We start from the raw sequence: 23649 nt of genomic DNA, 5'->3' as shown, positions 1-23649 counted from the left end.
CATCCAGTCTGTGGCTCCAGCAGCCTTGTTTCTAGCAGCCAAAGTAGAGGAGCAGCCCAAAAAGTTGGAGCATGTCATCAAGGTAGCACATACTTGTCTCCATCCACAGGAATCACTTCCTGATACTAGGAGTGAGGTAGGGGATTGATTAATTACACAGATCTGTTTTTCTTAATTTATTTTGATCATAACTTAGTTTTGTAACTTAGATTTATTGAAGTCTGCTGAATGGGGGTTGTTAAGGGAACTTTTAGTGTTTGTTCTCTCCTTAACAAAAGCATCATAGAAATTTTATGGCAAAAGTTAATTGTATTCATTCTGGTAAAACTGGAAAATGCAGGAAAAGAAGAAAATACTTCACCCAGATGTAATTTGGACTACACATATAGGAGTAAACCATTATTTTCAGCTTCTTTTCTATGAGTAGCTATACATGTATATATTTTGTATCTGCTTTTTTCACTTACTATATGCCAAATATTTTCCCATCAATTCTCCACTTTTTTTATATATTTAGATAGTATTTCTACATATACATATATATATATTTTAATAATTTTCTATTGAGATAATCCAGCTTTTCACCCCTATAATACTATTATGAAGAACATTCTTTTAGGTAAATTTTTGTTAATGGATTTTTTAAAAAAAATCCTGTCACTGGTATTTTTTTTTAACTTTTTAAGAAGTTACAAGTTATATATACTCATTATAAAATAACCCAAACACTTAAGAATCATTTAAAGTAAAAGTTAAAACTCATCTCTCCTCCTTGGAAGATACTACTTCTACAGTGTAGGTATGTACATTCTTCAAAACCTTTATCCTATGTGTGTACATATAGCTTTTTTCCCCTTTTCCATCCTTGAAGGGAAACTCCTGGCTTTAGAAGTCAGTGATTAGGGAGTGATGAGTTTGGAGAAAAATTATTTCTGTTACTGGATTATTTGTCTCTTACAATGGATGCATGAGTCATCCTTTATCCGACAGAGACCTGGAATTGTGTATTCTTCTGATCATATTGGAGAAGGTGGTTTTTTGGGGGGAGAAGGGGTTATTTTTTGATGTAATACCCCCTAATTCTCTTTGGGCTGTACCAGTAGTTCTTGTTGAAAAGAGCTGTTGGTCTGGACTTTCATTCACGTTTGAGACTACTAAATGCCATTGGTTCATAGAACTGACCAAATAACAAAATTTTATTTTAACAAAATAAAAAATAAAATCCCCACTTTTTTTTCTTCTTTCAAGTATATTTACATGACTTCTCACTTGAGTCTCTCTTAAGAGGTGATTAGAAGATGCTTTCTTCACTATATGGAAAGGAGAGCTAGCACAGTTTAAGTCCTTATTGGACTTATTCAAGATCATAAAATTCAGTGGAAAGTTAACAGCAACATAAGTCTGTTAACTCCTTGTTCAAGTCTCATTCTCCTAGAGTTCTATACCAGTGCTGTCCAGTAGAAATATAAGGGAAGTCACATATGTAATTAGCATTTTTAACTTTTCATTAAGCTTTATTTAAAATCCTTATTTTAAGAAATTGAAATTAATTTTAATAATGTTTTATATTGTAATCACAATATATTTCCTTTAACCCCCAAATATTGTCATGTCAGTTTATAATCAATTTTAAAACGTTACTGAGATGGTTTACATTATTTTTTTAACTAAGTCCTCAAAATTTAATGTGTATTCTATACTTCTAGCACATTTCAATTTAGACTAGCTGCATTTCAGGTGCTCAGTAGCCGTGTGTGGATACTGGCTACAGTATTGGCTGGTATAAATCTGAAAGATTTTTGTTTGTTTGTTCTCTGTTCATTTGAACTCTTTTATGAATTCTAAAAATCTAGGATTACCCCAAAGGTAAGGTTTAACAGGAGTCAAATGTTTGAGATTGCCTACAGTACTGTAGGAAGGCTCCACAATGTATTTTGATAATGTTGGAAAAAGATATATTTTAAATTTTCTTATGTTTATATCACATGAAATTTAAAACCTAAAATGTCAATCTGAAAATGAATCAGATCTCTGGTGCTTTTTCTGTAGCCATTTATGAATAAAGTGTCATCTCAGTATATCTTTTTTTTTAAGGAATATCTGTACTGAATAGGGATAGGATTAATTTCAATGCCTACTCTCCCTTTTAACTCCATCCTTGCCTTTTGAGGCTTTGGTTTCCCTGGGAGGTTGTTAGAATTATTTACACCTTATATATTATATATTGTGTCTTTTTGGGGAGTAATTTGTGTCTTCTCACCTGCAGACTTATCTACAACAAGTTCAAGATCTGGTGATACTAGAAAGCATAATTCTGCAGACGTTAGGTAAGTTTATTTTTCTTTAAAACATTAAAAAATATGTATGTGATATAGTGATTTTTAAATTTATGAAATAGGAAGAGAATCTTTTGGGAAGATTATTGCACATTTAGAGGTAGAGCTCAGAGTTTAACCTGGTCTATATAAAAGAACGTAGGCACAGCTCACCTTTGAAATAGCAGTTAGCAGGTGTTTTTTTTTTAAATTTATTTATTTTAATTAATTTATTTTTTTGTTCTAGGATTCATGATTTGCTTTTTAAGATTTGGCAAAATAATGGCAGAAGCTACCTAAAGAACTTTTGTCTTCCATGAATTTTTTTAGTCTGTCATTGTATTTAGATAACAGCGTTTGTTTTTAAAACTGGTAATCAGTGTTCAGAACAGCAGGAATTCAGGCTATAGCGGTTGATGGGCAACCCTGAGGATGTTCTGTTATTTATTATTTATTTTCATCCAAGAGACTGCCTTTAAAAACTTAGAAAATATGGAAAATAAAGATTTTCATGTTCTTTTGGGCTGTCTTCTTTTTAGGGAGGGGAGGGTTTTATGAGTTGTGTTGGAAAGTTACTGGTAGGGCTGTATTTTTTTGCATATACACACATTCATGCAATGAAATCTTCAAAGTTTATCTCTGAAGTTAGTTTCTGCTAATTTTTACTTTAATTGTCTTAAAGATAACTATTTTAGGGGACAGTGATTTTTCTGGTGAAATAATTTTTTATTAATATTTTAATGTGGAAACCAGTAAGATCTAATTTGCAAGAATCAGTTATACTTTTAGAATAATTTACATCATGTAAATATCACAATAGAATTTATCTTGTACCTAGAAAATTTTATTTACAAACACAAAAAGAAACTTCATCAAAAAATTTTATGGACATACTGACCTTCCTTAAGTAATATTAGAGTTGGATAAAATGATCAGTACTAATTAAGATGGTGAAAAGGAACAAAACTGAAGTGATAGAGGAATGGGTTTTAAAATGTTTTCTCAAGGTTAAGCTTTTGAAGATAATGATCACTTGAGTGACTGCTTCTTCTAACTGTATATTCTTTTGTCCCTAAAAAAATGTTTTGTGTTCAGAGTTTATTGGTAGCTCAGGGATCTTGAGACCGCATTAGCTCTACTGTCTGTGTGGTACATTCTAGCTCAAAATGTAAGCACCTTTGGAGACAATGTATCTTAGAGAAGAGCATGCTGCATACTTTGTGTGACTCTCTTAGCCTCTGAACAGGCAGTTTTGGGACAAGAAAATGGGAGACCCTTAATGATGACTCAGTTAAAAGAGTTATACCTCTTTTAATAGTTTTAAATTAGTTTGAGTAGCTTTAGCTTTTAACCAGGTACTTTTTTTTTAGGCTTTGAACTAACAATTGATCACCCACATACACATGTGGTAAAGTGCACTCAGCTTGTTCGAGGTAAGGAATCCCAACTTGAGACGGCTGTCTTAAATTGTTTTTACCATTTAGTGGCTAAGATTTGCTGTGGACAAGTACATAACACAGCTGCTTTGGTCAAAAGTTAAATTAAAAAACCTACCTGTCTGAAACCAAAATGAGTGGTTGTGGTTTTTCTGTTGGGTTCTTAGAATGTTTTTAGATGATCTCTAGATAAAGAGAGTTAGCTTCTTGAGGATGTTTGTCAAAGCTGGGGGCAGATTTTGAAAAGTCAACAAATCATAAGTACCTAACAGCAGTTTTAAGGATATCTTGGGAGTAGGTGATCTTAATTTGATTCTAGGATTGATTGTCTTAGACCCTCTTAAAGGCCAACCGAGGCTGAACTAGAATTTATTGAACTTATTTTCATCATTGTTAATCCCGTGGCAGGACTTGCTCTTTATTCTGATTTATCTTTAGTAGCTATAATTGCGTGAAACCTATTTATTTAAATAATAGTATCAAGGATATCTAGATACCATCATGCATTTAAGTGCCATTTTTAGTTTTGTAGACTAAATTGATAATTGGCGTCATTGTATGTTTCATCTGAAAACTCCCAAAGTTTTCCCCAAGTTCTTTGTATTTTGAAAGCATTAAAAGATTTACATTGAGCTAGAATAGAGTTAAACAGAGATGAATAAATGCTAATATTTAATCTAAGGAAGATTAAAATTTGCTTTGTCAGCCAGAACAGTTTTTTGTTTTTAAGGCAGATTATGTTTTTTTAAATTGTTATAGTTAAATGATTTGTTATTTGATAATTTCCCCCAAATATATCAAGGTCTTTTGGATTCTGATCTTGCCTTCAAATTAGTTCATCCCTTAGCTGAGAAATTCTCAGTGAACCCTTGCATCAGTATCCGTCGGTTACTTGTTTAAAATGCTTATTACGTCCTTCTCCAGATGTGTTGAGTCAATCTCTAGGGAGGATGCCAGGGAATTACATTTTAAACATGTACTCCTGATACCTGGTGTGCAGAATAAAGCTTGAATCCCTAAGTCTGGAAGCATAATTATTAATATTATAATTAAAAATTGCTCAATCTGTCTCCTTTGGTAGTAGAATGTAACTGTCTTATGGTCAGGCACCATGTTGGCTTCATCCACCACTATAGTTCTCTGACTTGCAAATATTAAATACTTACTAAATAATTCTTGAGAATGAATGGAACTAATAACTCCCCCCCCCCTTTTTTTTTTTTAGCAAGCAAGGACTTAGCACAGACTTCTTACTTCATGGCAACCAACAGGTTTATATTTTAATATTTTTCTCTTCTATTTTTGGGGTAGGACTTTAATTGGGTTGGAATTGCCACTTTTAGGGGCATATGGAAAGGTGACAGTTCTGGTACTTAGTAAACTAGAAGCCAGAGACCCAGGCAAGGATCTTTGGTACAATATGTTATAGACAATTTTCTGGTAAATGTTGACTTTTCTGCACAGTTTTCATGCTGTACTGTAAAATTTCCATGCTGCTTTTTAAATTTGCTAAGGTGATATTTATTGCTGATTGTTTGACCTACTTAATTCTGCATTTGTTACTTTGCTTTAAAATATTCAAGAGCATAGTTCTGAAAGTTTGTTTAAACTTGGGGTTTGACAGTGACTAAAAATCTAATTTGGAGGATTCTGCTTTAATTAATGGTATTTTGAAAGGCTCCTTTTTCTTCACCCACTTCCAGATAAATGGACACATATATGTGAAAAGAGTTGTAATACTTTTTCATCCTCCTTCCCTTTATAAAGAAAAAAATTAATATGTAACTTGTATTACCAAATTCCTTACTCATTCTCATCTCCAATCTATTGGTTGTTCGTGGAAACCAAAAACTTCTAATGACTGTCAAGGCTAAGAAGTTCATTTTTACAGCCTGATGGGAGAAATTTTTAAAATAAACTATCAAGCATATTCACACTTGAGAGAGTGATTGTCTGTTCATTATTTTAAATAGACCAGAGTTATGATTTGCAACAGACAAGATAATTTTAAGGGTATTTCCATAAGTATTTGATTTAGGGATTATACATATCAAAAATTTTATAATTTTTCTTGTTTTGAGCTTATTCTCAGGATATTGATCCTTATTTTAAAAAACTGAGTACCCAGTCTTTTATTTTTGTTTTTATTTTTTTCAATCCTTCATCAGTGTGTAAATTAAATGATGATGTAGTCAGAAAAATTAGAAAAGTTGTTGCCTGAGCCAGGTGGGTTAATGGAAAAATCATGTTAAGTGCTGGTTCAGAGCACTGGATATTTCTTACCCTTCTTGCTCTCCAGTGATTTTTTTTTTTTAACTTTTTTTTTTTTAAATTAATGGAGAGTTTAAAGTTTGGGTTCAGAACTGAGAGCTCATGACACTCTCTTGTTTCCTTCCCTCTGGTGTCAGCCTGCATTTGACCACATTTAGCCTGCAGTACACACCTCCTGTGGTGGCCTGTGTCTGCATTCATCTGGCTTGCAAGTGGTCCAACTGGGAGATCCCAGTCTCAACTGATGGGAAGCACTGGTGGGAGTATGTTGACGCCACTGTGACCTTGGAACTTTTAGATGGTAAGTTTTAGAGTAAGGGACCTTGAAAAGCACTTGCTCTTGGTTGTCCTATATCTGGCCAAAGGTGACTTGATTTCAGATGCAAATAGTTGAGGTTACTCACATTTCATTAGTTCTGCCTCTGTGAGTTTTTCTTAAATGTTCTAATTTTATTTGTAGAACTGACCCATGAATTTCTGCAGATTCTGGAGAAAACCCCCAACAGGCTCAAACGAATTCGGAATTGGAGGGTAAGAATTATTGCTGTCAGCTTGTGGAACAAACCGTTTTCTTCTTTTGACTACACCAGTGAATATACCGGAATTGGATATGTACCGTAGGTTTGGAATTTCCCTTTTTATAGTTGTGCAATAGTCACGACTTCAACTTCATAGTTTGGATACTGACCCAGAAGTCAGTGGTTGTAGGTGGCAGCAAGATTTATTTTGTGTCTTGCAACTCTTGTGATACAGTCATTTGGTCAGTAACATTGGTTGAGTATTATTTGTGTGGAGACTGTTAAAGGGAAAAAATGGCTTTTCTGAGTCACAGGGTGTTGTCTTCTGGTAGAGGAAGGATACAGACTTAGGAGTTTAGCGCTGTTATCATAATTTTGTCTTTGATATTACCTGCTTTTAAATGGATTTTAGAATTTTGTTTTTATATAGATTACAGTCTAAAGTATTTCAGATATTTTTCAAAAGTCTTACGGATAATGGAATTGTTCCCTTTTTTTCCAGTGTCAAAAAGTTTAAAAATGTTCCTTGCATTTCTCAGAAATCTAGACTGATAAGCTTAATTGCATTCTCCTGAGTTGGGTGAGTTGCAGAAAATGAGTTTGCTTAGGGTTCAAAGGAAACTTGAGAGCATCCAGGTCATCTTTTACTTTCATAAAAAACCTCACCAGAATTTTGGACTAACTGCAATTGTAAGTGGTAATAATGAATGAATTTTAGATATATACAACTTTTTTTTTTATTGCCTTGTAACACTGATATAGGTATGGTCACTTTTTTTTTTTTGGATGATAGAACACTTGAACAAAATTTTAAGTATACAGTACTACATTTGATCTTAGCCAAAAAGCCGAGAAGTGATTAAGTATATGATATGGTATTTTTAACTATAGGTACTATGTACTATGCTGTACAGAAGAGCTCTAGGATATATTCATCTTGTGTAACTAAAACTTTCTACCCTTTGACTAATAGGTCCTTGTTTCCCCCGTCCCTCAGTCTCTGGCAACCACTGTTCTACTCTCTGCCTCTACGAGTTTGACTGTTTTAGATTCCTCATATAAGTGAGATCATGCAGTATTTGTCTTTCTGTGTCTGGCTTATTTCACTTATTAAAAGGTCTTCCAGTTTTGTCTATGTTGTTGCAAATGGCAGGATTTCTCCCTTTTTTTATTTTAAATTGTAAAATACAAATAACATAAAATTTACCATCTTAGCCATTTTAATGTATTACATACATTCATACTGTCGTGCAAATAACATAAAATTTACCATCTTAGCCATTTTAATGTATTACATACATTCATACTGTCGTGCAACCATTATTACCATCTATTCCCATAACTTTTCATCTTACAAAACTGAAACTCTATAATCATTAAACAATAACTATCTATTCTTCCTGACCTAAGCCCTTGGCAACTACTAATATACTTTCTGTCTTTATGATTTAGACTACTCTAAGTACTTCATATAAGTGAATCATATATTATTTGTCTTTTTATGACTGACTTATTTCAGTTAGCATAATGTCCTCAAGGGTCATCTGTGTTATAGCATATTATAGAATTTTGTACCTCTTTAAGGCTGAATAGTACTCCTTTGTGTGTATGTACTACATTTTGTTTATCCATTCTTCCATCAATAAATATTTGGTTTGCTTCTGAATTTTAGAATTGTGAATAATGCTCCCATGAATATTGGTGTACACATATCTCTTTGAGACCCTGCTTTCTATGCTTCTGGGTGTATGCCCAGAAGTGGAATTGGCAGGTCATATGTTAGTTCTATTTTTAATTTGTTGAGGAACCATTGCATTGTTTTCTGTAGTGGCTGTAGCATTTTACATTTCTACCAAACAGTGCACAAGTGTTAGTTTCTTTCTATCCTTTCTAACACTTGCTGCTTTGTTTTTTTGGGAGTAGCCATCTTAAGGTATGTGAGGTGGTATCTCATAGTTTTGATTTGCATTTCCTTAATGGTTAATGATGTTAAGCATTTTTCATGTTCTTATTGGCCATTTGTGTATCTTCTTTGGAGAAATGTCTATTCTAATGCTTTGCCCATTTTTGAATTGATTTTTTTGTTGTTGTTGTTGAGTTTTAGGAGTTCTCTATACATTCTGGCTTTTAATCCCTTAGCAGGTATATAACTTACAATTATCTTCTCCCATTATATGGGTTGCCTTTTACTCTAGATGGTGTCTTTTGATGCACAAAATTTAAAAATTTTTATGAAGTCCATTTCTTCTTCTTTCTTCCCTTTCTCTCTCTTTCTTTTTCTTCTGGTTACCTGTTCCTTTGGTCTAATATCTAAAAAATCATTGCTAAATCCAATGTTGTAAAGCCTTTTGTCCTGTGTCTCTTATAAGAGTTTTATTGTTTTAGATCTCAAATGTAGGTCTTTTATCCATGTTGAGTTAATTTTTTGTTTATGGTGTTAGGTAAGGGTCCAGCCTCATTCTTCATGTGGATATGCAGTTTTCCTAGCATCATTTGTTGAATGGTCTTGGCATCCTTGTCAAAAGTCATTTGACCATATATGAGAGGGTTTATTTCTGAGTTTTCTATACTGTTCCATTCATCTATATGTCTTGTCTTTTTGTCAATACCACACTGTATTGATTACTGTGGCTTTGTAGTAAGTTTTGGAATTAGGAAGTATGAGTCTTCCAGTTTCGTTCTTCATTTTCAGGATTGTTTTCACTATTTGCTGCCCTTTGAGATTCCATATGAATTCTAGGATGGGTTTTTCTATTTGTGCAAAAAAGGTCATTGGGATTTTGACAGGGATTACATTGAATCTATAGATTGCTTTGGGTATTCATATTTTAACAATGTTAATGTTTGATTTAATGTTTGGATCCAGAACATGGGATGAGTTTCCAATTATGTTTTACTTAATTTTTTTCAGCAGTGTTTTGTAGTTTTCTTGTACAAATCTTTCACTTCCTTGATTAAGTTAATTCCTAGATATTTTAAAATTTTTGATGCTATTGTAAATGCAATTGTATTCACAGTTTCCATTTCGGATTGTTTATTGTTTGTGTGGAGAAGTGCAACTGAATTTTATTTATTGACTTTGTATCTTGCTGCTTTGCCGAATTCATTTGTTAATTCTAATAAAATTAGAAAAAATAAATTTTGGTGGAATTTTTAGGTTTCTACATATAAGCTCATATCATCTGCAAACAGAATTTTACTACTTTTCCAATTTGGATACCTTTTTTTTTTCCTTGCCTGATTGCTGTACTGTATTGAATAGAAGTGGTGAAAGTTGCCATCCTTTCCTTATTTCTGATCTTAAAGAAAGCTTTCAGTCTTTCACCATTGAATATGATGTTCACAGTGGGTTTTTTACATATGGCTTTTATTATGTTGAGGTAGTTTCTTTACATTCCCAGTTAGTTGAGTGTTTTTATCAGAAAGTGTTGAATTTTGTCAAGTGCTTTTTCTGCATAAATTGAGATGATCATGGGATTTCTTCTCCTTCATTTTGTTTATATGGCATATTACATCAATTTCCATATGTGGAACCATCCTTGAGGAATAAATCCCACTTGGTCATGATACATAATTTTTTTTTAATGTGCTGCTGAATTCATTTTGCTAGTATTTTGTTGAAGATTTTTGAATCAGTGGTCATAAGAGATACTGGTTTGTAGTTTTCCTTTCCTTGTGGTATTTTTGTCTGGCTTTGGTGTCAGGGTAATGCTGGCCTCATAGAAAAGAGCTGAGAAGTGTTCCTCTTAAAATTTTTGGGAAGTCTGAAAACAGTTGGTATTCACTTCTTTAAATGATTGATAGGATAACTAGTGATGGGCCTTAGAAATTTTTGATTATTGAGTCAATTTAATTACAAGTTACAGGTCTGTTCAGATTTTCTCCTCATGATTTAGTTTTGGTAAGTTTTGTTTCTGGGAATTTGTTTTCTTTGGGTTATTCAACTTGTAGGTGTACAGTCTTCTTAGAATGGTAGCAATGTCTCCACTTTTATTTCTGATTTTAGTAGTTTGAGCTTTTCCTCTTTTTCTCTTAGTCCATCTAGCTAAAGGTTTGTCAATTGTGTTGATCTTGTCAAAGAGCCAATTTCTGTTTTAGTTGATTTTTCTCTATTTTTCTATTTTCTGTTTTATCTCTGTTCTAATCTTTATTATATTTTTCTTTCTGCTAAACTTTGGGTTTAGTGCTTACTTTTCCAGTTCCTCAAGGTATAAAGTTAGTTATTTTGAAGTGTTTCTTGTTTTTTTTAATGTAGTGTTTATAGCTATAATTTCTCCCTTAGCACCACTTTTGCTGTGTCCCTTAAGCTTTGATATATCGTCTTTTTGTTTTCCTTTGTCTCTTAAGTATTTTCTAATTTCCCCTTTTGATTTCTTTGATCCATTGGTTTTTTTCCCACAATTTTGTGATTTTTTTCCCCCAATTTTCTTTCTGTTACTGATTTCTAACTTTATCACATGGTGTTTCGAAAAGACACTTTGTATGATATGTATCTTTTAAAATCTATTGACTAAGTTTGCTGCCTAACATATGGTCTATTATGGAAAATGTCCCATATGCATTTGAAAAGAACGTGTGCGCTGCTGTTTTTAGGTAGAGTGTTCTGTATATCTCTGTTAGATCTAGTTTATTTATTGTTTAAGTCCTCATTTCCTTATCTTCTGTCTGGTCTACCTATTGTTATGAGCAGGGTTTTGAAGTCTCCAACTATTACTGTCTATTTCTCTTTAATTCTGTTAGGTTTTGGCTTCAGCTTCATATATCTTGATGGCCTGTCATTACATGTGTGAATGTTTATAATTGTTATGTCTTACCTCTGTCACTAGCCTTTTAGAATACATAATGTCCTTCATCTCTTGAAACCTTTTTTGATTTAAAGTCTATTTTGTCTGCTATTAGTGTAGTCACACCTTTCTTTTTGTTAGTGTTTGCATGGTATATCTTTTCCCATGTTTTCACTTGCAACCTGTTTGTGTCTTTGGATCTCAGTTGCTTTTACACAGCATATAGTTTATCATATATTTTTATCCATTCTACTAATCTCTGTCTTTTCATTAATTCAATCCATTTATACATAAAGTAATTACGGGTAAGGAGGGACTTCTGTCATTATACTGTTTGTTTTTTATATAGGCATACACTTTTTTATTGCACTTTGCAGATACTGCATTTTTTATAATGAAGGTTATTGGCAACCCTGTGTTGAGCAAGTCTATTGGTGCCATTTTTTCAACAGGATTTGCTCACTTCATGTCTGTCACATTTTGGTAATTCTTGCAGCATTTCAAACTTTTTCATTATTATTATATTTGGTATGGTGATCTGTGATCAGTAATCTTTAATGTTACTACTACAGCTCACTAAAGGCTCAAATGATGGTTAGCATTTTTTAGCAGTAAGGTATTTTAAATTAAGGTCTGTACATTTTTTTACACGTATTGCTATTGCATGTTTAATAGACTACAGTATAGTGTAGACATAATTTTTATATGCACTGGGAAACCAAAAAGTGTGTGTGACTCACTTTATTGAGTTACTTGGTTTATTGAGATGGTCTAAAACTGAACCTGCAGTATCTCCAAGGTATGTCTGTATGCCTTTTGTAGCTTTTTGTCCCTCATTTCCTGCATTCTTGTCTTCTTTTGCGTTCAGCTGATTTTTCATAATGTAAATTTAAAAGTTCCTTTCTCATTTCCTTTTTTGTATTCTGGGCTATTTTCTTTGTGTTTACCATGGGGATTACATTTAACATCCAAAAGTTATAATACCCTAATTTGAAATTTATATTAGTTTAACTTCAGTAACATTCAAAACTCTCTCCTTTACAGCTGCATCCTCACCCCTTTTGGTTGTTGATGTTACAAAATTAAATCTTTACACATTGTGTGCCCTAAAACATGAACTAATAATTCTTCTAGATGAATTAGGCTCTTACAATAGATAAAAAGTAAGATTTGGAATTGTAAACCAAAAAATTTTTTAGAGTAATACTAGGTTTTACACTGATTTTTTTTTCCCTTAGAATGTGTTAGTCTCCTTAATCATGTAGAAACCAAAAAATGCAATTACAAATCATTGTTACAGTTCTAGTTTTTATAATTGCTCATGTATTTACTTTTATTGAGATCTTTATTTCTCCATGTGGCTTAAAGTTATAGTCTTGGAGGAGTCCCTTGAGCCTTCCTTATATGGCTGGTCTAATGGTCATTAACTCCCTCAGTTTTTATTTAACTGGAAATATCTTAATTTCTTACTCACTTTTTTGAAGGACATTCTTGGTGGATATAGGATTCTTGGCTGACAGTTTTTTTCCTTTTAGTACTTAGAATGTATCAGTTCACTGTCTTCTGTGTTTTTCATTTCATTTATTCTGTTTTTCAACTCCAGGATTTCTTTTTGGTTTCTTTTTAGGTTTTCTGTCTCTTTACTGATATTTCCAATTTGTTCACGTATTGTTTTCTTGACTTCTCTGTATCTTCCTTTAGTTCTTTGAGTGTGTCTTTAAGGGAGTTATTTTTAACATCTTTGTCTAGTATATCTGCCATTGTATCTTTTTCAGGAACAGTTTCTGTTGATTGTTTTTCCCCCTTTGAATGAGCTATACTTTCCTGTTTCTTTACATGCCTGTGATTTTTGTTGTTGTTGAAGACTGGACATTTGAATCTAATAACATGGTAATTCTAAAAATCAGATTCTCTCCCTTCCCTGGGGTTTGCTGTTATTTTTATTGTTTCTGTATATTTGGGGTGGAGGGTTGATTTTGAAGGATGTCTCTGTGCTGAGGATCAGCTTGATGTGTAAATTTAAGGTCTTCTCAGTTCTTTTCTGAGCCTTTCCCTGACATACCTGAATATGCAGTTGTTTTTGAATATCCTACTCTAATATCTGGCTCCCAAAGGGAGAAAAAGCAAAAAATGAAGTGCGGGAGGAAGGGTGTTGGCCCTTTATATCCTGTAAGTCACTTCAGCCAAAGGGGAGGGGCATGCAGCAGTGGAGGGAGGTGCAACAACAATGGCTGCTGGCCTCTTTGTACCTCCGTGATCAAAAGCAGCAGTCAGCAATCAGAGCACAGTTCTCCAGTATCTGGAAAATAGAGTCCTTTTTGTCCAACCTGGGTCCCTCAAGCTGTGTGCAAGCTACTTCAGGAGCAGATGCATAGCTGGCTCGGGCTGAGAGCTGAAATTGAGGGAAATTTACCCCAATTTACTGTGCAAACCTTACCCTGGATATTGCAAGCCTTCAACAGACTCCCGAATTCCAAAACAGTTATATCAGACAGATTCTGCCTGTGCAGTTGCTGTCTAGGTGGGAGACGGATTCCTGGTGCTTCCCACTCTGCTGTCTTCACAGAATCTTCTTCCTTTTTTAAAAGGCGGAGTGATAGTTAATTGCACGTATAGACCATATTTTAAAAATGCATTGACTCATTGATGGACACTTGGGTTGCTTTCATACCTTGGATATGATGAATAGTGCTGTAGTGAACATGGGAATTCAGAGACCTCTTTGAGATTCTGTTAATGTGATGCTTGATTGAAGGTTTAAAAACTTGTCTCCTGATGGTAATAATTAGCAGTCTCGTGTTAGAGTAGCCTTCTGGGTATGGGCTGTCCAAAACTTCCAGTGTCACAGCAAGCACAGTCTAACATTTCAGTGTTTTGTTTCCATTTGATAAATTACCTGAAGTGAGAAAGTGTCATTTGCTTCATTCTAGGCATGCCAAGCTGCCATGAAAACAAAAGCAGATGACCGAGGGACAGATGACAACACTTCAGAGCAGACAATCCTCAATATGATTTCCCAGAGCTCTTCAGACACAACTATTGCAGGTTTAATGAGCATGTCAGCTTCTTCTACCACAAGTGCAGTGCCTTCCCTTCCAGCCACTGGTGAGTCAACCAGCAACTTAAGCAGCATGGAGATGTTGCCTGGTGAGCGCTGGCTGTCCTCCCACCCTCCTTTTAAAGTAGAACCAGCTCAAGGTCATCGGACTAGTGAGAATTTAGCACTTACAGGAGTTGATCATTCCTTGCAGCAGGACAGTTCCAATACATTTATTTCCCAGAAACAGAACAGTAAGAGTGTGCCATCAGCTAAAGTATCACTGAAAGAATACCGTGCAAAGCATGCAGAAGAGTTGGCTGCCCAGAAGAGGCAACTGGAGAATATGGAGGCCAATGTGAAGTCACAGTATGCATATGCTGCCCAGAATCTCCTGTCTCACCATGATAGCCATTCTTCAGTCATTCTGAAGATGCCGATGGAGGGCTCAGAAAACCCTGAGAGGCCTTTTCTGGAGAAGTCTGACAAAACAGCTTTCAAAATGAGAATCCCAGTGACAAGTGGAGAGAAACCTGCCTCTTCAAAACCTGAGGAGATAAAAATGCGCATTAAAGTTCATGCTGCACCCGACAAGCACAATTCTGTGGATGACAGCGTCACAAAGAGCCGGGAGCACAAAGAAAAGCACAAGACTCACCCATCTAATCACCATCATCATCATAATCACCACTCACACAAGCACTCTCACTCACAGCTTCCCGCTGGTACTGGGAACAAGCGTCCGAGCGATCCAAAACATAGTAGCCAGACAAGCACCTTAGCACACAAACCCTATAGCTTGTCTAGCTCTTTCTCCTCTTCCAGTTCTTCTCGCAAAAGGCCCCTCCCTGAAGAGATTGGAGGGGCGGTGTTTGAGCATTCAGCCAAGACTGCCAAGAGTACTAAATCCTCTTCCATGAATTTCTCCTTCCCTCCTCTTCCTGCAATGGCCCAGTTGCCTGGGCATAGCTCAGACACAAGTGGCCTTCCCTTTTCACAGCCCAGCTGTAAAACTCGAGTTCCTCATGTGAAATTGGATAAAGGCTCCACTGGAGCCAATGGTCACAATGCAACCCAGACCATAGACTATCAAGACACTGTGAATATGCTTCACTCCCTTCTCAGTGCCCAGGGCGTTCAGCCCACTCAGCCCCCTGCGTTTGAATTTGTTCATTCTTACAGTGAATATCTGAATCCACGGGCTGGTGGAATGTCCTCCAGATCTGGCAATACAGACAAACCCCGGCTGCCACCTCTACCATCAGAACCTCCTCCACCACTTCCACCCCTTCCTAAGTAAAAAAGAGAAAGAAGAGGAGGAAAAAAAATCTTTAAAAACACATCTTTTTAAAAAACAAAACAACACACAAAAAAACACAAACTACTGATTCTGGACTAAGAAAATTGTTTCCTTTATGAAATATGTCACCCTTCTTGGACTAGGGAATAAATTAATATTGAGACATAGGTGGGAGGGTGGTAGATGGCCTTGGTTATTATATCTCCTGCCTCAGAAATTTAACTATTTTATTATAGCTTTTACTGGTATTAGAGAGGTGAGAATGTGTTAAAGCTGTGAAGGATTAAGAATACTTTTTCTGTTCTTGGCCTCTCCACCTCTTAATTAGATTGATTAGAGTTGATATCTTCCCTCTTCTTGCCAGGACTGAAATATGGAGGGTTTATCAAACAGTTGTGGATCCTTGTAGTGTTTAATATATCAGAAGAGAGGAAGTATTTAAACGTCAAAATCTTTTTAAGAGACTTTAAAAAAATAATTTAAAGAAAGTAAGTTATCTGTTTAGTTTTTTTATATAATTGGGGAGGGGATAGGGATTTTGCTGTGTGTATGAGATACATAGCAATGAGTCCTGGGGGGTGGGATTGGAGGGGGTGGTTTGTATAGGGGGGATGGGAGGATAGACTTGGCCATGAGTTGAGATAGGCTCCGGCCACTTGAAGTGTTGCAACCTTTAAGTGTGTATGTAAGTGTGGGTATGTGTGTTTTTCAGTGTGTGTGTTTAAAAATCATGTTGTATCTTTCCCTCCCTGTCCTTCACCATTTTCGCTTCCCAACAGTCTACTAGAGAGAGCACGGTGTGGCCTTTAGAACATAAAGGAAGGAAGAGGCATGTATTTGACGTGGTATTTTCCCTTTTCTTTATGTGATAATTGAGGGTAGCCTTCTAAATTCTAGTTTAGGCAGATGCAGCCAGTGGCCTGACTCTGGACTCCATAGGAGAAGTTCCTTTTTACCCCTTTTTTCCTTTTGGTGTAGAACAAAGGTGGGGTTGAGGAAGAAGGTTGGGGAGCTAGGCTGGCTTCTGCCCTACAGAATTGGGTGTGTCTTTTTTCACGTTGGGCTTTGGGAAAGTGTTCAAGTGAGAGCAGTCTCAGGGTCTCTGAAGGGAAGGGGGATGTGCTGTCCTGCCTGTGAAAGCCCAGACAATGTATGAGAATAGTTCTGGGAGAAGCCATGACACTAGAGGATACTGAAAACAATGGAATTGTGATTGGGAATTTTTAGGACATTATGAATGTACGACTTGCTTTTTATCTGTATATCTGAAGGGAAACAGCTGCATCCTCATTTTTTGCAGCCTGTATGACTTCAGAGATTGGAGCTTATGAATTTAACAGCACTGGTGCTGTGAGCGTGAGTAAGCCTAGCCTGCAGGTGCTGTTTAGATTGTCCATCTTTGGTGGCTTTAGCCTCTAGGCAGAAGTTCTTTAGGAGATTTCTAAGAGTCCTTTAGAAAAATGGATCACAGTCCTGTTCTTATGGGTGCTTGATTATCCCATATTTTAGGTGTGAACACTTTGCTGAGGAAAGAAATCTTCCAAGGGGCTAGAAAGAATTCTAAGCCAAGTTGTCCAGCTGAAAATGCCACCTAGCCACAGATCATTTAATGTGGTGGTGTTCGGTCTTCATGGCATCTTTTGCCATGGAGAAGATGACAGTTTGAATTTGTCTTGTTTTTAATGCAGCTTCTTTCACACCAAATACCCTTTACGGATAAACTGAAATTTTTCTGTTGAAAAGTCAGGGAGATGGGAGTTGTACATGTGCTGCTGCTTGCCAGGCGCAGGCTGGGGAGAATACTGGGGCAGATGGAGTTGATGATGCACTGGCCTAATATAGGAAGGAATTTGTGCAGTAAACCTTAACTGAAGGTGAATTAGCGCCCTACATCTCTGCATATCTGAGCTGTCTAGAGTGCGTGACGTTGCTGTGTAAAATGAGCTCTCAGCTGATCTATACACCAGTCATACTTTTGACCTGGAATCTCACTTTACTTTTGTGGATGACATTTTCCTCTTTCTCCTTTATATTTTGTGTTGTGCTAGGTAATTGGTAGATGCGTAGTGTGTTTACTAAATTTAGGCTTTCTGTTTTGTTTAGATTTTGTTTGGTAGAGTCAGCTTTCCTTCTGACCTCCCCAAAATGTTACTTAGTTTTCATCTTTATCTTTGTGGAATTGATGATCACTGATCTGATTATGAAAATGTCTTTTACAGCTTTCAGTTTTCCTCATCAAATGTCACATGTTTTCTAATCACATTCACTCCCTCATCACAGAGATACATACCCGCTTGGCCCCAGCAGTTCTCCATGGCAGTCTGTAGTTAGTTCCTTAGAACTTTGTCAGGAGTGACCTTGAAAAAAGTGCTTACTAGAGCCTAAGAGCTGCTTTTTGCTGCGTAGTCTGGCCTTTACACTAGTAGATCATTGCTGTTACAGGTCATTTTAGAGACTTTTCCAGATTAGCACCTCCTGATACTGCTTTAAGATACCTGCTGTGTCTGCTTGTAGATCTACGCATATGTTGTGAACCTCCTTACTGGCTCTGCATGAAGCTGCTGCATTGCCTTTGGGTTAGCAGATGTGCCTGTCAGCTAGCATGCGTATTGTCCAAGTTCCATACACTTAGGCTTCAAAAGGTTGTGTGGTTTCTAAACTCTGTGTCTTCTCTACCCTCACCACTTCAGAGGGTGAGAAATGGGATTTATACATCCAAAGTTAGTCTAGTAAACGTGGCTCCCCCCCCCCTTCTTTTTACCTAGACTATCAAGGATAAGTGGTGGTAAGCAGGCCTGGAGCCTCCAGTTCTGTAAATCTCATTCCTAAAACTGCTTGAATCTCATGTTGACAAAAACAAATACCTGTGAGTTGTCCTTAGGGCTTTTAATCAGATACCTGTTTTGCTGTTAGCTGAACTCTAGTGAAGCATTAATCTAAGGCTAAGTCGGTCTTCTGAAGCATTGGTCATGCTTTGGGGGCTTAGAGGATACGTAGAAATTAGTCTAGTCTTTTCACTCATGAATCAGTGTGTTTCCATTTCTGAGACCCTCAGCTTCCTCTTTTTTTTTTTTTTTTTAATGATTTTAGTGTTTTGATTTAATGTACCCTTTTGCATAGTCCTATATTATTGGCTTCAACAACATCAATAGAAAAAATTTAAATCTCCATTTGGAAACAGCAATGGATTAGGATATAGAAATAAAATCATGGTGACATCAGTGCTGGATTTACTTAAGCCTCTGCTACCTAATTCCCCATATTGAAAATCCATACTCCTTATACCTTGTTTCCGGACAATTAGAGGGGTCTTATCCCAGTATGGTTGGATTTTAAATATGTGTTTCCCACAGAAACACAAACTGTGGGGACTTGGGAACTGATTGAATTTTAAAAGGATTATTCTTTTGTTGATTTGTTTTGATACTAATGTTAGAAAAGGGATTCTGGAACATTTTGAACTTGGAATTTAAGCAGTCTATGCAACCCTTCACATGGTGAGAAATAAGCCCTCTGCAGTTCCACTAAAGTTCCAGTGATTTTGATACCTCCCCAAATTTCTCACGCTGCTTGTTAATACCCAGCTTTTGACTGAATGTTTGCTCCTGATGGTTTAAAAAATACTCATGTTGTATCATACTGTCAAGTTTTATTTTGTTTTTTTTTGTCCCTCTGTGAATGTGAGCTCAAAACAAGCGTGGTACTATAATCCTGCCTGATAGCATGGTCTGGAATGAGAATTCTTTCTTAAGTGGGAGACCCTTCCATTTTAATGTTTCTAAAGTTTTTAGTACAAATTTGGCATTGGAAATGGGACGGGGGGAAAAGAATGCTTAACAAAAAGCATTGTCTACTCTTCCCCTTTTTGAGTGCGTATTCACGGTGAATGAAAAGAAAGGAAGACTTAGGTTTTCTGTTGCCATGTTAAGCATGGAGAGGGATGCTTGACAGCATGCTAATCGAAACCAGAGCAAGTATGTATCTATCAGGTTATCAGGAACTCTTCAGTTGAAAGCTGAGGACTTAACTAGTCAGTGGTTGATCACATTGGGATTGGTTACAAGATGGAAGTGCTGGCTGGGTTAAGCACCCAAAGAAAAGAATGCAGCAGCCTAATTTAGTGTTAACCTAGGTTTCTGGATTTGAAACTGACCTTCTCCCCACCCTACTTCACACATCTAAAACTATGTTTTCTTATCAGACCAAAGAACAAGGAAGGAAAAAAAAAAAAGTAAAACACTTTACCAATCTATGTCACTCAGGTACAATTTTGTGGTGGTATTTTTGTCTGTTTTCTTTGTATTACTCTTAAGAGTCCTTTCTCAGCATATTATTCTGCTCTTGCCTCTGTCCTCCTCGGGGCACCTCAGTTCTGGATGCTACCCCTGGGATCTCTACTGCGGTTATGTGAATGATAAGATGTAAGTGACCGTTATAGTAAGGGCTCTTTGTAAAAACTTAAAAATTTTTTTAAAAATTTAAAAAAGGATGTTGTATACATTTTATAGTCTGGCTATCAGTTTGATACCTTGCTGTCAAGTGTGTTTCTCAGTCTGTATTTATCCATCCCATCAATAAATGTTACTGATAAAACACTCATCTGATTGTTGTTTATGGGTAGTGAGTCTTCAAATTAGTCTTTAATTGTCATTTTATTGATATGATTATAGTTTTGTTTTACTTTTGGTTGTAGTATGTACTTTCTTACTGCAAAAGATCCTGTAGGAGTTGAGTTCTTTGGAAAGACCTAACTAAGATTTGGTCATCACAGCCAACCTGATAGTATAAAGTATGATGGAGGCAGAGGGAAAAAAAATCCCTCGTTCCGTGGATAACCTGGAAGGTAACTGGTACAGACAAAAATATATAGCTCTAACAGATGATAGCAATATGTACTGCTTATCTGGCAAGCACTGGCAATTATTCATAATTGTACACTTGATTCTTCGAAAAATCTGAAATGTTGGTATTATAGACAGCAGTGCATTTCAGAGAAAAAAATTAACAGCCTTCTTGGTGGTGCCTGGAAAAACTGATAGTGAATACTCACCCTTTTCTTGGGATATAACAAAACCACACACACAGGTAAATTACACATTTAAATGAAAAGGATTTTTTATGCTAAAATATTACAAAATTTTAAAACAAAGTAGCTATAGTTTAAAAGCTCTAATAGGAAAAAAATCGTTAACAATATTAAAGACTTGAAAAAAATCACAAGTTCTGTTCATTCCTTTTTCTGTTTTCTAAAATAAGACAACTTAAGATTTTTGTTTTCTGTACATATGAAACTTGTGGAAGTCACTGTTATATTAGGGGTTTGGTCTGGTTTGAATGGAAGAGTAGAGAAGCAGTAAATGAAAGATATGAGAATGAATGATACTATAAAATCATCAATTTAATGATTTCCTGTTAAAAGAGGTAACAGCTGTGTCATCCTTGGGGCTAGGTGAGGTATAAATCAGTATAAATGTTCGTACGACTGGATCCCCAGTTATAGGGGTTTGTTAAATTATTTGGTATAGAGCTAGCTTTTATCCCTTGATCAGTGCCTAATCATCTTAGTCTCCCTGACACTTGTGAGAGCTGAGTCTACATTCCATAGAAAAGTTTGAAGCCCTTTCTATGACTTGGATTCCCTTAAAGGCTTGTATTTACTGTAATCTTTAGCTCTGGGGCCCACTTCTGCTGAATTGATTGGGTTTATGGGTTGTCACATGTCCTACTTGTGCTACCTTTTTTTTTGTTTTTTTTTTTTTTTGCACTGTGGAATGTTAACCCCTTCATTTCACATAACACTCAAAGCCAACAAATAAACAAAAAACCACAGTAATGAAAACAAGTTTAAATTGAAAACTAGATACACCTTTTCTGGAAAGTAGTTTCAGGCACTTCCCTGCCTTTCATTTATTCCTGCATTAGAAAATAGTACCTACCAAGTGCTCTGCTGTTTACTGATGGGAATATGGCAGTAAACTAAACAAGCATCCTGCTCTCACAGAACTTGCATTCTCGTAGGGGAGACATGGTAGATGATGAGTACTTTGGAGAATGTAAGGTGGAATAAGGGATAGGGTTTGTGTGTCTGTGTGCACACGTGTGTATGTAGATAAGTAGGTTGTTGAATTTTGAAATAAGATGGCTAGGGAGGAAGGCTTCATGAAATTACAGTTCAGCAAAGACCTGAGAGAGGTGAGAGGGCAAGCCATGGGAATAGTCGGGGTAAGATCATTCCAGGAAACAAGTGCAAAGGTTCTGAGGTGAGAAAGTGCTGGCATGTTTGAGAAACAGCGAGGAGGCCAGTGTGGCTAGTAGGAAATTGAGTGAGGAGGGGAGAGTAAGTAGCATATGTGGTTAGGCAGTAGAAGGCTAGATAATGCAGGGCCTTGTTCGCCATTATTAAGACAGTGAAATGGGGCACCACTGAAAAGTTCTGAATAGAGAAGATCTAGCTCGGGTTTTTAAATGTTCATTTGGGCTGCTGTGTTGAGAATGGATTATAAGGAGTCAAGGGAAGGAGATTCAACAATAATTAAGGTAGCAGATGAGAGTGGCTTAGACCAAGTTGGAAGTGCTGAAGATAATGAGAATTTACGTATGTTTAAGTTGGAGCCAGTATGATCTCCTCTAAAGGGTTGGAAAAGAGAAGTCAGATGACTTCCAGTGTTTAGTCTCAGAGGCTGGAAGGATGGAGTTGTCAGATGCTGAGATGAGGATGACTAGAAAGTGCAAGATTTTGGCGTTCATTTATTCCTTCTCTCTCCCTGCCCCCAACACTTTCTCTAGGATTAGCCCCCAAAACTCCAAAGTAATTCTCTTTCCTTCAAGAATTCATCTTTCCTAACCTCTATTTACCAACAGCCTCAGGTCTACTTTAACCTATTCAGTAGTTAGTGAAGTGTTCAGTGGATTAAAAACAGCCATCTGCTTTGTTAAAAAACACAAAGAATTTGCTGATATCTTGACCCTTTAATAATATCAACCCCCTCGTTGACTTAGAAGGAAGTGGCTCTAAATAGCATTTTTGGGTCTGTTTTGGGCTCATCAGGAGGTTTTTTTTATTCTTTCAACTAAGACCTTCAGTAGACCCTCTAAAGTTTTTGTTACATCCCTATGTAGTCCCTGATGCCACTACATTGTTCCCTGTAGTAGTTTCAATATTGTTTTCCGATATCACTGCATGTGGTTAAAGAATAGATTTCCTGTGATGTGACTGCCTCTGCTAGTTTTGAGTTACAGGGTGTTTATAACAAATGCCTTTGTACCTCTTTGAGGGTTGGCATGTTTGCTTACATATATAACTCATAGTTGCTATTTAATATTATGGTTGTATTGCTTCCACAATCTCAAACTACTCTAAAATGTTTATTCCAAAAAAGCAGGGTTATCTTTCTTGTTTTCTCTATCCCCAGTGCTTGGCACTTAGGTGCTCAATAAGTATTTATTGAATGAATGAATTTCATGAAGGGGTCTTCCAGGGAAAGACCTAATCTCCGGGAAAAGGCACTTATAAGTCCTCCTTCCCCCATTTTGGTTTTAATCACTCTTGTGCCTAAACTGCTGTGCTTGAGCCTTGTAGATTCTCACTCACCACTGTGAATCATGCTCACCTGCTCACTTGTAGTGGAGAAACAGCTTACTTAAATGAAACCGACAGCACATAAGAGAGCTTGGAAAGGTTGGGATGCAAAACAGATCCAGAAGGCGTAGGGGCCAAAGTGTCAGTTCATTTCAACGCGAGGTGTGGTGGAGATGAAACACGAGAAATGCTTTTAACTAAGAAGTCCATTAAGGATGATAAAGTTGGGATTGTGTCTGCCATTTCTATATGTCTGCATTATTTAGCATGGAATTGTGGAGAATTTTAGAGAATCAAGGCCTCAACTAAAACTAACATTTCCTAATTCTCAGTCCAATGTTCTTCACTATATGAGAGGCAATAAAAGGATAAAGAATTAGGGCTGGGTTCAAATTCTCCTCCCTCCCCC

The 23649-nt window shown here is 36.2% G+C and overlaps 1 protein-coding gene across 2 annotated transcripts in view; it reads left to right on the top strand.

Annotated features, from left to right (window-relative positions):
* The window catches only part of CCNT1 (cyclin T1), a 28380-nt gene extending 8126 nt beyond the window's left edge, over positions 1-20254 (top strand). The window contains exons 3-9 of one of the 2 annotated variants that reach the window (XM_006177668.3): positions 8-136; positions 2267-2327; positions 3686-3748; positions 4977-5022; positions 6160-6323; positions 6483-6553; positions 14255-20254. In XM_006177668.3, coding sequence (XP_006177730.1) covers positions 8-136; positions 2267-2327; positions 3686-3748; positions 4977-5022; positions 6160-6323; positions 6483-6553; positions 14255-15661 — 1941 coding nt within the window. In that variant the 3' untranslated portion in view covers positions 15662-20254. The remainder of the gene's footprint in view (positions 1-7; positions 137-2266; positions 2328-3685; positions 3749-4976; positions 5023-6159; positions 6324-6482; positions 6554-14254) is intronic. The other variant, XR_004324461.1, reaches the window with a different exon arrangement.
* Positions 20255-23649: the final 3395 nt, after the last annotated feature.

Source organism: Camelus ferus, chromosome 12, assembly GCF_009834535.1.
Source record: "Camelus ferus isolate YT-003-E chromosome 12, BCGSAC_Cfer_1.0, whole genome shotgun sequence".
NCBI classification, from domain to species: Eukaryota; Metazoa; Chordata; class Mammalia; order Artiodactyla; family Camelidae; genus Camelus; species Camelus ferus.
This window is presented reverse-complemented; position numbering and strand designations above follow the sequence as displayed.